This window comes from Piliocolobus tephrosceles, chromosome 2 (genome assembly GCF_002776525.5).
Source record: "Piliocolobus tephrosceles isolate RC106 chromosome 2, ASM277652v3, whole genome shotgun sequence".
Classification (NCBI taxonomy): Eukaryota; Metazoa; Chordata; class Mammalia; order Primates; family Cercopithecidae; genus Piliocolobus; species Piliocolobus tephrosceles.
Window position 1 is genome coordinate 65,314,524 of NC_045435.1, and position 19,416 is coordinate 65,333,939.

Consider the following 19,416-nt stretch of genomic DNA (forward strand, 5'->3'; position numbering starts at 1 on the left):
CTTCCCTGGGTAGGCCATCAGGCATATTACTGGGCTTACATTTTGTATTCCTGTTGCTTTAGCTTTTTCTCTCCAGCAACAGAATCAGTTGGTTGAATCTCTTTAAGTTCTGTCATTTCAGAATATGTCCTGGATACTCCATTAAATTAATTGGAAAGGGGAAAGAAAATGTGTGTTGTGTTAACACAAGTGTTGTTCAGAAGAAGACAGCAAACTTGAATTAAGGTTTTGGCCTCTGATCACACAGTTGATTTTTCGCCCCATGCTCGTATCCTTTCTGCAGTTATTTCCAAGCAGCTTCTGGCAAAGCAGGCCTTTCGTTGTAACTGAGGACCACGTGGGCCAGGGACCATTGCTGTATCTGCCTCACCACAGGGCCATTCATCAGTGTACAGAATAATGTCCTGAGGAGACGCTCCTCCTGACTCTTCCTTTAATACATCTTATCTCCATTCCCAGCTCTGAATGGGCAGTAAAACCTTTCACTTTCTTCTGTGTTCAAGGCTAAGGCTCAGCAGAACCAAATATAATACATGATTTTAGTCCCAGGTGTGTTATTTGGTGGTTAGAGTTTGGTGTGGGATCATAGTAATCTGTTCTTAAGTGCACAGCCAGCTGCACAATGGACTCATTTAGCAACTGACAGGTTTCTTAATATGTGGTGTTTGAACAAGAGCTGTATCTGTTGTGGGTGTTAGGATGTGGGCATCAAAAATATTTTTAAAGTATGGTATTTAGCATTTCCTTTACTCTTCCTTAAACATTGGCCTACCCCTCAATATTCCCCCCAACCCCCCACCCCAGGTATTCATTTTATTTTATTATGGCTCTCTTTTTCTGTAATTATCCAGTATCTGCTTCCTCTTGGAGGCCTGTAGTATTTTTTTTTTTTTTTTTTTTTTTTAAGACAGGGTCTTGCTCTGTTGCCTAAGCTGGAGTGCAGTGGTGCAATCACAGCTTGCTGCAGCCTTGAACTTCTGGGCTCCAGGTGATCCTGCCACCTCAGTCTCCCAAGTTGTTGGGACTATAGGCATGCACAGTCACACATGGCTCACTGTGTGTGTGTGTGTGTGTGTGTGTGTGTGTGTGTGTGTGTATTTTTGGAGATGGAGTCCCCCTATGTTGCCCAGGGTGGTCTCAAACCCATGGGCTTAAGCAGTCTTCCTGCCTTGGCCTCCCAAAGTGCTGGGATTATAAGTATGAGCCACTGCACCTGGCCATGTTCAATTCTTGGGAGAAATCACTTTGCTTTTCTAAACCTCAGTTTCCTCCTCTGTACAATGGGGGCTGGAATTTGTGTTCAGATTATGACAACTGCATGAGACTGTTAAAACACCTACAATCCAAAATATTTTTGTTGGCCTTTCTTATTCAGCTTTTCTAAAATGACCTGGTGCTCATAGTGATTAATAAATGGTTTTAACGAAGTCTTATGAGTTACTATTGGTTTTAACATTTTATATTATACTCCAGTTATGGAAGTTCCAGTTCTTCCTGAATCCCAAACACAGGGCAAGTGCACAGAACCACAGGAGTTTAGAATTAAACTCCTGGGCATATGTAGTTTATCCAGGTTTATCACTGATGGGACATTTCCTTGCCCAGAAGTAGTCTCTGACTCACCATATCATCTGTCTGTTTGGAGAGAGGGCAAGATGGGCTCCAGGTGGCTTCTGAGTTAGTGTGCCAAGCCATTTCCCTCTCTCTTTTGTCACCTCCCCCTTATCCAAACCATCAGCCTTTAAATGCCACCTCCCCAAGGGGCCTTCCCAGACCCCTCCTCCTAGTGATCTCCTCCTCCTTTGTGGTCCCATGGTGCTTACAGCCACCACTGTGCAATTTAGTACTTGAGTAAGCACTGCATTGCATCACTCTCTAATTATTTTGTTTAAGGCTTGTCTCCACAGCTGGGTCATGAGCGTCTGTAATGTTTTTTGTTTGCTTGTTTATTGTTTGTTTTGATGCACCTGGAGACTATTAGCTGATAAACACTGACCTGCAAAGGAGTTAGTCCACATTCTAAAAGCATGCATGAGTTTTATGGATGCCTCATGAAGAACTTAGTTTCTAAAATAAAAATACATTGCATATTCAAAGTACATCCCAGTTTTTGTTTATAAACATTAAAACTCAATTTTAATACTTTGGGAAAAAGAAAGTCACTTAGGCGTTTTGAAATGATTCTTTCCACTTTCTCCCTGTACATTGGTTGGACAGCACTTCCTTTATTTTTATTTCCTGCCGTTGGGGCTCTCTGCCAGCCCCTCCGGAAAGAGCACCTTGTCTCTTTAAGAGTCAGAACTCTACTGATAATCAGGGGACTTTCTGGCAGATTTAAGGCCCTTCTACCCCAAAAAATCGCCCTTGGTTCTTTGTTGAATATTCATGAGAGGGTGGGGTCACATTTTGTGACCTGAAAAAATCCCATTAATAAATTTGGTATCTGACACAAAAACACTTTAGGGTGAAGAGCGATCTGCGCTGTGCCCATTTAACATCTGATCATACGTTGATGGTCACTTCGCGCTTGTCTCTTTTACAGCCAGAGTAAAGAGGGAATTGTCTGCTCCCCGCTGACCCTGTTGAAATTCAGGCATTTGCTTGATTGGAAATATTACCACTATTCTTTATGATTTGTAGTAACCTGCATTTAGTACACCTCACATCAAAATGTACTTACAAGTAAAACTCCTGGAATTACTGGGTCAGATTTTGTTGCTTTTTTTTTTTTTTTTTTTTTTGAGGGCAAATAGGTATTCATTGATGTCACATTATTCCTTTTCCTCTAATATTTTGAGAAAAAGAATAAAAATGTGTGTGGGGATTTTGTGTGTGTGTCTTTAAAAAAACATACAGGCCAGGAAGTTTTTCTCCAAGTTTGAAAGTGGTAAATAGGTGATTTTTTTAGAGTCGCCGAAACGGACTAGATTAACCTGACGCTTAAATCGTGTCAGTTGAGCCAACAAAGTTTAGCATATTGTTGACTTTTTAAAAAACACTATAACTCAGCTTTCAATAGCCTGAAAGAGCAGTGACTATTTCTAATAGAGAAGATCATCCTAAAGTGCTTATTGAGAGTAGCTTTTGTTGTTGCTATTGTTGTATAAATAAGAAAGGAATTTAAAGAATTATTTCTTAGCAAACGTGTGGCAGATGCTTTCTTAGGCAGCTGTCGTTCTAGAGGGGAAGTTGCCTGGTTCAGCGACGAGGCACGTTGTTATTTATTTCCACCCCGCGTCGGCTTAGTTTTCCTCGGTGCGCACTGGCACACTTTGGCGATCCCGACTCTGGGAAAGAAAGGAGTATGGGGAGGCCGAGGCTCTGTGAAACCCCCGACGTGAAGCGAAAGTTCTCCTCCCAGGGCGGTTTTCGAGGAAAGCGCTTCTCTGCGCTGTCTGGGAGACCCACGTCCCCTCCCGAAGCCGAACAGTTGCTTGGAGCAGTCGGCTTGGCGCCGCGAGCGCCGGGTGCCCCTCTTCGGCCTCCCGGGTTTCTCGGAAAGGTTAGGACAACTCTTTGTCAGTTTCAAAGACGAAACAAACACGCCGCCCCGCCGGCAGCCCCGGCCCCGCAGAGCCCCGGCCAGAGGGAGCGGTGCGCGCCGAGCCCGGCCGACCCAGACGTCAGCCGGAGGCGGGTCACCGGGTTAACAGCTATTAAGTGGAGTTGCTCTCCAGACAAAAGCAGGGTTGCACCCGAGCGTGATTTCACCTGCCGCGCGGAGGGGGCCGGGGCGCGCGGGCGCGGGCCGCGGAGCCCATTGTGTGGGGCGCGGCGCGGCGCGGCGCGGCGCGGGGTGTTTAGAGGCGGGTTGTGATTGGTGGAGCAGGGCGGGGCGGGTGGGCGCGGCGCGGCGCGTCTTGTCAGCCCGCGAGCCGGAGCGCCCCTGCGCGCGTGCAGTCCGCCTGCACGCCGAGGCCGCCGGACCCCACGCCCGGCCCGCGCGGGCGCCCCGAGCCCGGCTCCGCGCGCCTGGCGGCTACATGGAGAGTGTCAGGTTGGTCCTTCTGATTGATCTTTGCCGGTTTCGCTCTCCTTCCCCCGGCTCCGCGGCGCCCGCTTCCTGGGGGCCTCGCTGGGGAAGGCAGGAGAGCCCGAGGGTTCTGAAGTTGAGTCTTTTAAAAAATCATCCTCATCCTCGCTGTTTACCAACTTGGGTAGGAGTTGCGCTCTGGAAGTGGAGGCGGGGAGGGAGTAGAGGGGTAAGAAGAAGGAGCTGCAGGCCTGTGGGTCCTGGAGAGAGATCCCCCCCCCCCCCACCCTTGCTCTCTGGCTCACACTCTCGCTCTCTTTTTTTAAATGTTCATGGGTGGGGTGTAGTTGAGAGTTGGAGGAAGTCCTGCTTGTGTGTTTCTCTCTCTCTCTCTTTTTCGTTTGCGATTCATTTTCTGCCGGTCTGGCCTTCACGCAGCCACTTTGGTGAAGCCCTCGCCATCACTCCATTCGGGGGACGTATCTGGGGTGTGATTTCTGTCACTTTCCGAGCGTGTGAAATATACAAGGAGCCTTCCATCTCAATGTAACCCATGTGGATGTTTCTTTGCTTCTGATAGTTTGTTTCTATATCTGTCTAGGCTATTTTCAGCTTAGCTGTTCAAATTCGAGGAGTTCACACACAGTAAAGGGGGAGGGAGAGGCACAGAGCCCCACACCGGAGCAGGCGAGCGAGCGAATGGAATACTCTGGCAGGTTGGGGATTCTAAGCCTCTGTTGCATTACTTGGCTAGTTAATTAAGTAGGGAGCGGGGTTTGGGTTTGGACGTACAGCAGACTGAGGAATTGCCACGGGGTACTCCCAGCTGAATCGGCTCTGAATGTAGCTAACTCAACTGTCAGAACTGCATGAAAGACGGTCAGTGGAAACGGGACTTTTATTTCCCCCCTCCCCAAGTATGGTGATGGGAAGGAGAGGACCTTTAGGAAGTGGGTGGTAAAGTTTTAGAGCAAAGTACATATAGACTCTTCCTCTTTGGGATTAACTCCTTCAAGTCCTGACAGTTATAAGTAAAATATCTAGTAATTTTGTATTTTTGTCCAAACAAATCAAATGTTCTAATCAAACCAATTTAAAAATGCAAATCACCTCATTTCCATAGATTCCAGCATTCTAAAAGTGACACATTTGGGGGAAAAATTAAGCCTGATAACAGGAAATGTGAATCATACTATCAATGACTAATCTGCTTAAGAAAAAAAAAAGGTTACATTTATTTTATCATTAGGAAGTCAGTGTTAAGCCAAATTTTTTAAAGTTTAAAGCAAGTGCATTTTTATTTTAAAAGCGGCCCTGTTTTGCTGTTTTTGTTTGTTTGTTTTCATATAATGAGTTTTCCAAGAGGAATGTATATATGCAATCAGAGGTGGTTTATGTGGTAAAGAGCGCAAGCTATCATGTTAGTGCCAAAGAGCTGGAACATGATCACATTAAGATTTTAGTTTAGGGTTTGATGTGTGTGTTGCTGTTACTGTTGTTTAAAAGAATACAAAGCTTCCTTGGTTATTCAGATTGACCACTAAGTAAATCAGTTGAAGACAGAAGCACCTTGTCCTAATTGATGCCCTTTGCATAAATTGAAAAAAAGGTCTGTATCTATTTTAATGTGATTCTTTGTAGCTGCCTGACACATTTCAGTGAAAAGTGTGTAAAAATGAAACCAAAATACAGACTGCCTACCCAGAGACACTGGCTGACTTACTGTAGGATGTGATAGAGCTGAACTGAAAACGCATTGGGCTGACACTTGATAATCAAAGTTGATTTATTGTTCATTAGTACTGCATTAGCCCTTTCAGGCAAGACAGTTATTTGTGTAGTGGCCTGTCAAGAGTGAGACTGCAAGCACCTGTCATTTCTAAGGCATGAGATAAGCAACCAAATATTAAGAAGATGCAAATAAAAATAAATTTGACTAGGTAAAGGGGCACATGGTAATACATTTTTTTCTTTAAAAAAATAGTATGGATCAATACCAGCCCATAAGAAAGAAATCTGTTGAGGATTATTTTTTAACCCTAAGAACGACTTACAGAAGGAAAGTAATGGGCTTTATATTCACCCGTTTGCCTTAAGAACTTTGTTTCCTGCCCAAATGTTTAGCTTGTCTGACAAAAAGTTGGTTAGTTAAGGAAATGAGAAGCATAACATGTCAATTATCTAATCCGAGTAATTTAGGTAAGGTAGGTTTTTGTTTGTGTTGTGTTAATGAACATTTTATTAAATGAAACTTGTAAGCATGGGTTGATTACATGAAAATGTGATGGCATCATGGCTAAGCTATGATAATGTCGGCTAATAATGTCAAGTGCATTTTCTGCAACATGTATCACTCTCAATTTTTTTCTTCTTTCCCTGGAAGGGAATGATCTCATGACATATAATAGAAAACAACCTAAGTGTCAAAAGAAAACAAAATTAGCGAACTTTTGTCTGCAGCCATAGAAACGCGGATTAACTCATATTTTTCCAGGGATGGAATGGAAACATTCTGCATGAGGATATATAGTGTATTGTCTTCTCTGAATTTTCATTTGACAGGGATTTTAGAGGCTGTGATCTTAATTAAATCTCAACTAGCTGAAATAATGCATCTAAAGGCATGCAGTGTTGCGTAACCTTGCTCAGTTGGTAAACCATAAATCATCAGAAAGCTTATGATAGGAATGGTTGGTTTGAATTTTTTTGTTGTTGTTTGCAGTTAAATGTACCTTAAAAAACAAAACCCTCACCGTCACTGCCTTGCATCTACACGCTGTCAGGACCTGTCACTTGAAAGATAAACTCTTTTATGACACTGACCAGTTCTACAACTTCTCAGCCAGCCTCCACACAATTGGAAGATACCGTGAAATTAAAATCTAGATTAATTAAAAACAATGACAGTTCAGGTTTGTCTTGGTTAATGTGGCAGAAACATTGTTTCAGTTACTATGTTTCTGCAATAATCAGGAGAGAGCGTTGTGACTAGCTTCTCAGTCTGTACTAAAATTTGAGTAAAATTTGAATTGACAAAATGAAGGTTGGAGGAATTTATTTTATTATGTGGTTTAGTTGTAGATGAACATCACTAAAGAGAACCTGAAAACCATGTTCTTGGTAACTGGGCAAATATAGTGGTCAGTTAGATTCCACTTCAGGTAGTTCATCATTCCTTGATTTGCAAACAAGGGATAATGTAGCAACAGTTGATCGAGAAGGTTAGAGTAAATAAATACATAAGTCGTGTCTCTCTGTGTGTTACATTTTAAAATATGCATTCAATGACAAGAAATTATTAAACAGCTTTATTAACTGTCTAGGTTTCATAAATTATAATGCTTGCAAATATTAGGTTATTTACTTTTAGTGCCTCAAATAGATAGTTTTAACTGCTGCAGTTTTTGATTTATATATATGCTTGAGGAGAAGGAACTACCTACATATAAAAGTTGAGAATGCTGTCTTGTGATAGCTTGATTTCATGTATCTTTGCAGATAATATTTCGTGTAAGACTAGAAGTTACATTGCTGATGGGCTGCAGCTCTCTTGGGGCAAAAGGGTAGCTTTATGTGTATCTGTATGGCTAGATTTGGGGATAGTCTTAACACTGTTAGCTAAATTTGTTGTTTGGTAAATGGTTTGTTTTCTTGGAAGCAGCGTATCTCTGGACTCTTGTTTTAGTCCTTTCAGAGCGTGCAATACTTCCCTCCCACCCCCACCAAGTGGCATTTTGCATTCAGTCTTATTTTCTTTCATTTAAAAAAGAAAACTCAGGTGTCTCTTAGCTAAACAATCCTTTGCAGATTGTGGGGACTTGAATTATCTGAGAAGAGCTAATCTGGGCCTCTACTTTTGGATTGTAGGAATGCTCTTCATTGAGTCCCTCTTCCAACCTGTGAGTTGTTTGAGGAGAAATTAATTTCAAATGAGAAAAATGAATACTGAACACATACATTGTGCCTCATTTTCAAATCCAGTTAAAAACAGCTAATCAATGAAGATGCAGGCTAAATGTTAGGGTGAGCTTTTTAGAATACCTTGGTATCATGTTTTAATTTCTAAGCTTTATCTTGCCCTTAAATCTGAAACATCATTGTTCAAATAACTGAGAACAAGGTAAATCAACAACATCAAAAAGGTCGGCTTCTGTGATTTCTCAAGGGCTTGTTATTTTGTACTTCCCAATTCTATTTGATGTCTTGACAAAACAAGATGACACAGGGGAGAATACATTAAATTTTGATTTTTTTCATCTAACCTGTTACAGTTGTGGCAGCTTAATTTCTTCTACTTTTTCCTGAAGATGGCTTTTTGTACAATTACTCTAATTGTCACACCACTTCATGAGGCGGGTCTGCACGGGTTTCCCATTTGCCTTGATTTTACTAGGCATTTTTGAACATATTTTGACCTTTAACTTGCAGGAAGCTTTTGGTTGGACTTTGTCTTCATTAGAAATAAATCAGTGAATGCTGAGATTGTCAAAGAAGCAACTGATGTTTTCTCATTAGAATCTCATTTGCACCCTTTAGCTTAACTGTGATGTATAAGGTGAAGGTGTTGGAAATAGGCGTGAGAAATTGTACAATTTGAGAAACTTGAGTTGTAATTCTTTTTAAAGAGTGATTGCACCCTAAGTAAGGCCTTATAAAACTTTGGAAATGGTCTAATTTTGGCCTACCTGTATGTTGAAATTCAATTATAGTCCCTTCTCCCTCTCAGTAATATGAGAAAAAAAAAGTACATATTTGCAGTTAAGCTCCCTATGAAATTTTCTATGCTGATTAAATCATGAGGAAAGCAGAGCTACAAATTTAATTCTTAGTGTTAGAAAAATCTTCTTTAGACAGAAGATAGACATTATATTTTTCTTCATTTAACAGTAACTGTTGATCTAAAACTATATCCACAAGTTATATTTTATTTATTTTAATCATGTATTGTCTCAGATAGGATTGAAACAGTTGCTGTCTCTTTCATTATTTTTGAGTAATACTTCAATTTAAGAGAACTTCTTTAGCCAAGGCCTCTTCCTTTTGCCTTTAAGAACTAAAGATCTATGGATAGAATCTTTTCTGGGGTACCTTCTTGGAGTAGTTCTCCCCCCTCCCATTTGCAGCACTTAAAAATGATTTTTGTTGTTGTTGTTAATACAAAATGCCATAGCATGTTTAATTCACATGCACTAAATTGTTTTCCATCCCAGCTACAAGGAGAAAGTGGTGAAAGTAGAAAAGAGAAGGCATTTTCTTGATTTAAATAATAATAATAGTTGCTAGGTTGAAAGAATCAGTGCTTATTGAGTGATTATTTTCATGTGTGGCTTCCATTGTTTCCTGTATTTAACAGTTGCTAATGGGAGAAGCGATTTAATTTATGTAAACTTTACATTTTTATGCAAATGAAGCTGATATTTATTAGAGCTAAAACAATTATACTGGCACTTAGTGGAGTAACCTTGTGTGCCTGGGAAATGTTAGAGGAGAGCAGTTGATGTTCCACTAATACCTCTGCTGTAAACAAATATGCATTTATGCCACTTTTTAGAATTTAAAGACAAAAGAAAAAGAAGAGCTCGGAGAGCATTGCTGGAGATTGCTTATTAGGGTTGATAACCTGAAATAGCTCCTGATTGGCAGGCGAGCCTTGGCCTTACAGTTTTTTTGTGAAAGAAAGATAGCCTTTCTTGATAGAATGTAATAAACAAAACGATAAAAAATGAAATGCTAATTGCATTTTAAAGAGGTCTTTTGAAAAAAAATTTTTAATAGTTGGTTGTATTGTTACTGAGAGAACTGTTATGCTAATGACTGACTACCTAGATGATTTTGCATTAATATAATAACCATTACCTGCCTTAGTGCTTTGTACAGTATTGTGGCAAAGTAGCTAAGCCTAAAAGAGTTATACAAAAAGCAGAATTCCATAATGAAACAGAATTATACTTTCCACATAAATAACAAGCTTTTTAAAAATTTTTTAAAGACCGAAATACTATGTCAGAAGTGTGTTTTCTTTCCTGTATGATAGTTACTTGCATGGTACCTGGTTAGTTCATTTTGTTTTGTTTTTTTTTTAATACCATGGAGAAATAGAAGCTTTCTAACTTTTCTGTTTGTTAGCCAGTACCTCTGTTGTATCCATTGGCTTGTTAATTATGAAAACTGGTTTTCCACGGGGGGCCAGAGGTGATAATGTTTAATTTTCTTCTACACAGGCTAACTTGTATATGGTCATAAAATACTTAGCATAGTTTTTTTTTTTTTTTTATTAGTTTTTAGTGGCGCTATATTCTCATGTTTGGTTTTTTTGTGACATTCTGGAGCCTTCTAATTTAATTTGTTTTGCTCCTGTTATTTGATTAACCAGGTGACACTGCCAAACCTGGTCAGTTATCACCCAGATACAGCCTGAAGGCTAGAACAGAAGTGAATTTTCTGGGACATACATGTGGTGAATGATCAGAGGGTAAAAAGAGTTTCTAAATTGTTAACCAGATTGATAAAAATGAAACAAGGTTTAAAATTTTTTATCTTCTCATTCTTATTCTTTGTATACACGTTAATGATGAGATGATACCTGATGTGCAAAATTTATGTGTATGTGTACTAGGTAGTATTTACTTACAGTTGACTGGAGTGTAAACTAAAGAGAGAAAAAAATGATAACATGTTATTTTCAGAATTTATATTGTGTCTTCTCCCCTCCCACCCAATTCCTTCAATTGTCTCCTAGCTTAGAAATAAGTATTGTTTCTCTGAGTGTTTTTATTTGTTTGTTTGCTTTTTAGATTTTTCCCTTCCCATCATCTACCTTTCCCCATTGGACATTAAAGGAAATAATATGGCATATTATTTTAATAGTCTTTCAGCATTCAGCTGATAGTCATTTTGAAGAAAAAGAAAACTGTATCAGGCAGAATTTACACAGCAGTGTATGGGCTTTTAGCAGCAGTTGTTAGTGCTAACACCGTTTTCCCAGTTGCTGGTATTAAGGTAGCAGCAGGCCCATACTAGCAGAGCTGTGATGGCCCAAGCACAGCTGTATTTCTGCCATTCCCGCAGGTTTGTGTGCACCTGGGATCGGCCACACCCAGTTGGTATCAGTCAACAGTGTAGCATGCCGTGTGCTTTTTTAATTCATGATTTCCTCTTGAAACTCCACTGAGGAGTGTTAACTGTGTGCGTTTTTTTAAATTCAGTTTTGTATGCTAGCATTCTTTAAATGTCTGCCAGAAGTTTAATTTGAATTTCTGATCCCTGAAGGCAGCTAGACAGAATCATTCTAGTTCTTCATAAATTGCCTTCTATGATTCATTGTTAACTCATAAAACATACTCATTTCTATATACTCAAACAGTTAAGGTAGTTACAGTATCAGAATTTTTTTTTTTTTTGCCTTATATTTAAATCATCTTTTGAGAAAGAAATCAAGAATTCGCTTGAACTCCCAGTTAAGGCCTGAGCCCTGTAGCACAGAAAACATCAGAAATGAATGTTTTTATCTCAAGGAGGTTAAGGTAGATGGCATGAAATCTGAAAAAAGAAAAAAAAAAGTTTCGTTTTTACTGAATACTCTCAAAGAGGGGCCCATAAATATTAGAGTGCTGTAGTTAAAAACTCACATGACTGTTTTAAATACTATTGATTTAAACCACTGGCTAGATTTTATGAATCAAAGTGTAATTTCGAAGCTTTGGCCATATTTCTCAATGCTAAAGCACTCTCTCTTGTGTGCCTTTAGCCGCTTTCCAGACATTCAACACAGGATTAAATGATAGTAGTTACAGTGATCAATAGGTTAAGACTGCTACAATCACTCTTGCCGCTAATGACCTCAGTAGTAATGGGCAATAAAGTGTGGGCTGTAATAGCCTCTCGCTGGTACTGCATGCCCTTTGATTCCTAGTATTAGTAGGGACTAGCTACATGAAAAAGTTGGATGTTGGGAATTAAGGGAGTGGATATATAGCTATAATTCTTAACTATTTAAAGCCTTAAAAACTGTACTCAGATTTGTTTATTTATTTTTTTATTTTCTACCCCACCATAGTTTCTGGTCTATTTGAATATGTTTGTGAAAGCTTTCCATAGCCTCTTTTCATGATATGTTGGAACAGAAACTTTGGGGAAATCTCGGTTTTATAACATTTGTAAATGAAGCTGGAGCCCACTTTGGAGGCCCAGAGTTAACTGGCATGAAAACATGGTTTCAGATAGTAAAAGTGAAGTGAAGACCATCAGGATATAATGGCCCACTTCTGATTATTCAGAGACTGATCAGCCCGTTTGGAGGATTACTCAGGCCTCTTGCTTCCTTCCCTCCTTTGGCGGTGCCTGCTGCTGGAAAGCATATTATTACTCATCAGCACCTCCATCAAAATGTCCAAAAAGAGAAAGAAGGGGAGACTCAAGTTCATTATCCTGTTCCGTAACTGCAAAAAAAGGAATAAATGATTATGGGAAAAGGAGATTTAAACCACTGGTTGGATGTCAGCCTTTAAAAATTGTCTATACAGGTATATGTCAGTCCTTTCCATGATTCCCCCTTTTATTATTGACAGCCAGGGGACAATGTTGTTTCTCCTTCAAGAAGATGCTTCTAGTTCTACCTGAGTTAAGGGGAAAAAACTATTTTAGGAGACATACGTAACTTTTAAAATCAGTTTTAGTGAGGGATGATTTACGTGGGCTCAGATATTCTGATTTTCAGTGTTAGTTGGAAGAGTTTTGACAATTGTATACATGTGTGTGAGCACCACCCCAGTCAAGATACGGACATTTCCATCTCCCCCGAAAGTTCACCTGTGCCCCTTTCTAGCATAAGGTTTCTATAGCTCTTTTAAAAACGATGACTAGGACGTTATTTCTATGATGTTTTCTGCTCTAACTCTGTTAAGTTCATGTTCATCACCAGTTTAGATTTTACACCACCCTATTCCTGTCTGTTTTCCTGTTCATCACCATCAGAAATTTGGCTCAAGAATATTTATATTGTACATCATCCAAGAAACGCAGAGGAAAAAAGAAACCTTAAACATGGTTCTTTTGTTTGCTTAATCAAACCTCCCCGTATGATGATGCAACTCTCAAGGAAAAGTAAACTTCTATTGTGATACACTGGCTTTAGCAGCTCAAAGGATACCGATTGGCACCCAGTAGATATTTAAAAATCAGAAAAGTTTCTTCTGTATGAAGACAAAGTAGACTAATTGGAATTAATTTGCAGGTGGTTAGATGTTTTGATAATGTCTTCCTGGTGTTTGCCCTAGACTGAATGCAAGTTCACTGTTCCAATCATTGGTGATATTTCGTGCTACAAATTATCTTTTTAAAAGGATAATTTATCCATTCATATACATCTGTCCCATTTTGCATATGAAAATATTCAGACATGCCCATCTGTTTTAAATTACAGTGTATCTACATCTAAACTTAAAAGGCCACTGGAATAGGAAGAATTCATGGATGACCTTCCAGAGCTGGGTTAATGAAATTTTTCGCATGTTCTAGCTAGTGTTTTCCAAACACACGACATTTGCACATCAACATCCGCACATATGAAACATGCCCACAACAACAGTGGAGAACGTTCACTGTTCATGAATCTGACCTTCAGGAACCATTTTTAGTTCATCAAAATTAGTGATGCTGAGAAATCGGGACATCAGTGCATAATGACTGTGAAATTAGGAATGAGAGCTCGCTATGCAAATGACAGGACAAATCATGTGAAAAAGTCAGGATAAACTGCATATTAAGACATTATGTTACATAAAATTAATACTGCATTTCTGCCTTTTGCTTACTGCTCCCTTGAAAGATTTTTTAATTCTTTTATCTTCTGATCAGCTATTGTCTGCCGGATTTTTTTTTTAAGTGGCTCACAGGCAAAGTGCAAAACATGTTATTACCTTTTATTGTAATACATGAGATGACAGCAGATCCTTTTTAACAAAGTGTATCCTTTACTGCTTCTAGCTTCTTGCTGTCACATGTTTGATTAGAAACCAAAGAAAAGTTAGATGCTTAAATATTACGGTTAGAAGACATACAGGTTTTGTCTTTTCTTTCATTGTTTTTTCTTTCCTTACCTTTTTATTTGGGGGGGTGATTTTTCATGAAATAGTCTTCTTGCATTACGGGGACTGACAAAATGGTTCTCATGTAGTCTGCAAATTAAACACAAGTGCAGTGATTATTTTGAATAGCTAAATTACATTCTAGAAAGCTTGCAGAATTCATAGCATTGTCATTAGGTATCCGCTTGAATACAATTTGTGTAACCTTGGCCAAGACAGCCTGTCATTTTAATGTCAGTGTTTTATCTGAACAAGACATCATCCTTTCAGATACAGTGTGCAGGTTCCTTGCAAAGATGCCCGTGCAGAAACGTGTTAACAGTTGCAAATATGAAATGCTATCAAGTTCATCACTGTAGCTGTTTGTCACTGAAATGTCATGGAAAGCGGCTTTTAATGGTATTGCACATAATATGAAAGAATTGAGACGTCTGTATGCTGGGTGAATAAGGAAGGGTAAAAGGCATCATGCGAAGGGTCTGTGTTTCAGTTCGGAAGGTGTGTCCAAGGTTCCCCTTCCCGCAAGTCTAAGCATTCATTGATGGTTCTTAGCGTCACTGTCCACACAGTGGGTCATATGGGCTCCAACTGCAAAGGTGTTGGTTACCATTTGTCTTCTTCCCTCAAAGAAAATTCAAGTTTGGGTTAACTTCCCACAGATAGTTTTGACCAAAAACTCACTGTTAATAAGCAATTGAGAATGGTCGTATCCTAACTCCAGTTAGGGTTTATTAAGTTTGTCCTTTTTGTCTGCTTGCAAGGCTGCCTGGAACCCCAGTCAGTACTGCAAGGTTTTATTTTTCTTTCTTTAAAATAAACTCCATGATAGATGAAATAGGATCTGTTGCTGCATCCCCTCTGGATAAATACATGTTGCATGGGAAACTGGGCAACTCTTTAAGCAGGCTGATGGCAGTCAGCCGCTGAACCTGGGAGGCTGCGTGCTTCTGATTTCCTGGCTTCCTATTTATCCTTCATTAACATTCTAGGTTCCCGTGTCAGTGGCTATGATGACACCTCAAGTTATCACTCCCCAGCAAATGCAGCAGATCCTCCAGCAACAAGTGCTGAGCCCTCAGCAGCTCCAGGTTCTCCTTCAGCAGCAGCAGGCCCTCATGCTTCAACAGGTAATTGTCCTTCCTCCACCTCCAGCCCGTCTCCCCCAGAACCCAGGGGCCCCCATCACTCCATTCACAGTCTCCCCTCCACCAGAGCAGCTTCTTTGCCCAGTGAAGAGTAGAGCAGCGTGGGTGGGGCAGGACACAGACCAGTCCCTGAATAATCGATGTGCTTTTGCATGCCCAAAAGAGAGGAGACCTGCATGGTGACTAGGGTTTGGGCCTGGAGAGTACCCGATGGACTGAGATCAGGGCTGTAATTGGACTTGGTAGCAGTAAGATCTTTTAGGCTTACATGGCTTTACACTCTTTTATTTGGTAAGCCCAGAGGTTCCTAAATGGTGTGAATCAAAGCAAAATGAGGAGCACGTTGGGAGTGGATTTAAATATGACAGTTCTTGAAGTCCCCATTTCAACTCAGAAGCTTACAGATTTTTTTTTTTTTCTTTAAACATAAAGAAGCATTTTGGAGTTTGCTAATTTTAAGGTCCAAAGTTGATTTTACTTCTTCCACGTACGATGTTACTGAAATGAACTTCTGGTTGTCATTGCACCATGGGGACCTAATAGTCAGACTTAACAGCCACCTGAACCAAATAGATGAGATTTGGAACTACTGCAGTGGGAGTCACTGGCCTGGGTTGGTAGGGACAGGATGCAGCGGAAGCTCCCAGACTGTCCATGCACACACGGAATAACACTGCATAGTGCCCAGCCCTGTCATATAGAAAGCATGCAGTAGAGATTCACCAGACTCTCTCAGCAAGGGCATTTCAGCTTTGTTGCACTATCAAAGGTCATTCTTTGCCTTATTTTAATTAGTTTGTGTAGAAAATGGTATGTTTTTCATCAGTTCATTTTGGAGATTACTTTTCAAACAATAATGCCAAGAATAGTCAGTGTGCGCTGAATTTATTGTTGAGTTTCAAACTAAAGGTCAGGCCATTACAGATAAAAGGATGCTATTTTTCAAATCACAGTTTGTGTATGGCACCAAAAGGGACAGTGGATTGGCGCTACCCTCTGTTACTTACCGTCCTCTCTTTCCTTTGTAGCAGCAGCTTCAAGAGTTTTATAAAAAACAACAGGAACAGTTGCAGCTTCAACTTTTACAACAACAACATGCTGGAAAACAGCCTAAAGAGGTACCGACAATACATATTTTACTTTCAAACCACAGATCCCAGAGGACTATCTAGTGGCTATTAAACTGTCATTCATCTTTTAAATGATTGCACAACTGAGCTGACTCTATCGGTTCTCAGCTTTCAGACTGAGAGTTATTGTCCTGTTTTCACTCAGATTTTTCTGGGTTCCATTTGCTTGCTGCCACATATTTTATAACACCACTGCACGTGTACCTGTGTGAGGATCAGGAGCAACCTGGGAACAACTGAGGGCCAGAATGGAGCTGGGGGAAGTGAAGTGCTTTCAGGAAAATTTTACTTGGATGCACACTTCAGTTTTTTGTTTTTTTTTTTCCCCCCCAGCTCAGAGAGCTTGGGTGTGTGGTGATGGCCTTTTCCATTGGAAGAATAACCCCTTGTGAGGTTGGATAAACAAACAAAAACGTTAGAAGAAGATTAAACATCCACATCTTTTGTTTAACTTCTTCATGCAAGTTGTACATAATATAATTGCTAAAGGCATGTACCAGAGAGCATGAGTTGAAGTTAGAGAAGACTCCAGCTTGGGTTGTGTTTTCTTGAGATGGGGGGAGAAAAGTATATCATAATAGCCTCTATATGCACCACGCTTGGTAGTGTCCATAACTTACCGCCTTATGCCACACCACGAAGGTTGACAGCATTCATCCCATACATGGTAAGGCCTTTCCAGGGAGTTACCAGTTCACCTTCTACTCAATTCTGTGTGGGTAAGACTCAGTTGTGGGAGTATCTGTGTGCATGTGTGCGTTATTGTGACATCTTTCTACCCATTCCAGAGTTATCCAATTTAACTTGCCTCCTCATATTTTTTTTTTTTTTTTTTTTTTTTGAGACGGAGTCTTGCTCTGCCGCCCAGGCTGGAGTGCAGTGGCCGGATCTCAGCTCACTGCAAGCTCCACCTCCCGGGTTCACGCCATTCTCCTGTCTCAGCCTCCCGAGTAGCTGGGACTACAGGCGCCCGCCTCGTCGCCCGGCTAGTTTTTTGTATTTTCTATTAGAGACGGGGTTTCACCATATTAGCCAGGATGGTCTCGATCTCCTGACCTCGTGATCCGCCCGTCTCGGCCTCCCAAAGTGCTGGGATTACAGGCTTGAGCCACCGCGCCCGGCCGCCTCCTCATATTTTTACAGTGGACTGAAATTCTTTTTGTTTAAGTGTTCTCCTTGGGATGACACAATTTATAATTCTATATACAGCACCTCATCCACTTTTACAGCTTCTTCACCAGCCCTAAGCAGGTGGCCACTTTTGTTCTTTTGCAGGGAGTCTTACCAGGTGACTCGACGTCCCTGTCGCTCACCTAAGTGAGGATGCCGGGCTGTGCTAATTTTACACCCTGGGAGTGACCCAGACATTCTCCCTTTGCTGCCGCCTCCCTGGACACAAATTAGGGACGTTTTCCATGTCCTGCCAAGTTTTCACCCTGGAGTCCTGTTGAGCAGCCCGATGTAAACCCCTGCAGAGTAGGGGCAGTTTTGGGGTGAAGGGGAGGAGGTGTTTTAATGAAAATGCTGACACAACCTTAAGTACAGTGGCGCGCTACCGGGTGCTGCTATAATAAAAAAGGGAACAGATTAAAAAGTGTCTAAAATGTAAATCTAAAGGACTAACAGTAATTAAAATGGAAATGGCACAGGGAGGGAAGGCATGTAATTGTGAGATATCACTGTGCAGAAGGCTCTCAGCTTTGTTTTGCTGGCTGTTTTTCTAATTCAGCAGGGCTTACTCATCAGTGGCAGTTCAATGCGCGTTAATGACTCTGGGATTGCAGGCATCACTCTGGACAAAGAAATGATTATTGTGCGGTCAAAAGAAGTTCAAAGACAAGAAGGGAATTTCAGTTTTTTCCTTAGAGATCCACATTCAAGAGCATATAAATTAAGCCAAATGTTAAAAACCACAGTCTGAAAGCTGACTTCAAAGTCACAACTCTCTAATTAATGAACTGCGAGCTTCAGTTTGGACAAGTTGTGGTTTGATGCGCCCATAAATCAACATGACAGGCCTGTTTCACAGTCTCAGACAGTGCTTGTCATTGAGTCACATCAGATGTAAACACAGCAGAAAAAAGAAGGGGTATGAAGGAGGTGCAATTGATCAACAGAATTGGTAAAAACCCACTTTTGAAGCACATTATGCATGATCACAGGAAATGGTTACAGCCTCAAGAGGTTTCCCCTTCTGCTGTTGCTTTTTTGAATCAGATTGCTAACAGCCTTCAAAAGGGAGAATAAGAATTATGGAGTTTCTCCCCTGTGGCTTGCAGGCAATAACCCCCTGTTGTTATTTTGTGCTGCTTTCTTTTCAAAGGCATCAAAATTTAGTTTTTTAAAGATCTTTAACTCTATATTTGAAGACAAACAAAAAAGGGCTGCCACTGTCATTCTTATCAGTTACCAGGGATTGTGTTTTTCCTTTCTGTTGCCACTTCTTATTAACCTCTTATTTGGTCTGTGAGACATAGTTTGGAATGCACGTCTGCATGCTGGGAGAACATGAAAGTTCAGATGAGCTCAGAGGGCAGATAAAGAAATGTGAAGGGGAAAGTTACACAGCAGAAAGAAGGATAAAAGTTACCTCTCCCAAATTGCTGTTGTCAGAAAGGAGAGCATCTCAGAGCACAAAGATGATAGTGGTGTCTGAGTTTGGGAAGGGAGTGGGGGTGGGCAAGGAGAACACTTTGTGTCTAAACAAGGAGAAAGCGAGACATCGTAGGAACATTCTTGCATCTCCAGGTCGCTAGGTTTGCTGTGGTCCATGCTTTGTCATCCACTTCCCAGGCAAAGGCGACCCAGAAAATAGGTTGCTTTGAATGTCCTTTGAGGTAGGCAGACCAGTGGATGGGTCTCCTTGGATTCATGGTGCCAGTGGAGTTGTCTGAGACCCAGGTAACAATGGTTAAGAGATCCGTATTTTCCTGAGGTAGGGACCAGTCTCCTGGAATTATCATGCAGGTGGTAGTCCTTTTGTGCTAAAATGAGGTGGAGTCACACGGTAGCAACTTCATGATGTGGACTGGTGGTTATGATTTTAACAAGGTTTGAACTTGGATGTTGACAGATGGAACAAG

General features: G+C 40.7%; 1 protein-coding gene across 13 annotated transcripts in view; it reads left to right on the forward strand.

Moving 5' to 3' along the window:
* The window catches only part of FOXP1 (forkhead box P1), a 631,582-nt gene that overhangs the window by 518,091 nt on the left and 94,075 nt on the right, over nucleotides 1-19,416 (forward strand). For 9 of the 13 annotated variants that reach the window (XM_031935180.1, XM_023200113.1, XM_031935179.1 and 6 more), the window contains 2 exons: nucleotides 15,048-15,185; nucleotides 16,232-16,321. In XM_031935180.1, coding sequence (XP_031791040.1) covers nucleotides 15,048-15,185; nucleotides 16,232-16,321 — 228 coding nt within the window. Of the gene's footprint in view, nucleotides 1-3,846; nucleotides 3,998-15,047; nucleotides 15,186-16,231; nucleotides 16,322-19,416 lie in introns of those variants that run through there. The other 4 variants (XM_023200106.2, XM_023200081.2, XM_023200120.3 and 1 more) reach the window with 3 other exon arrangements.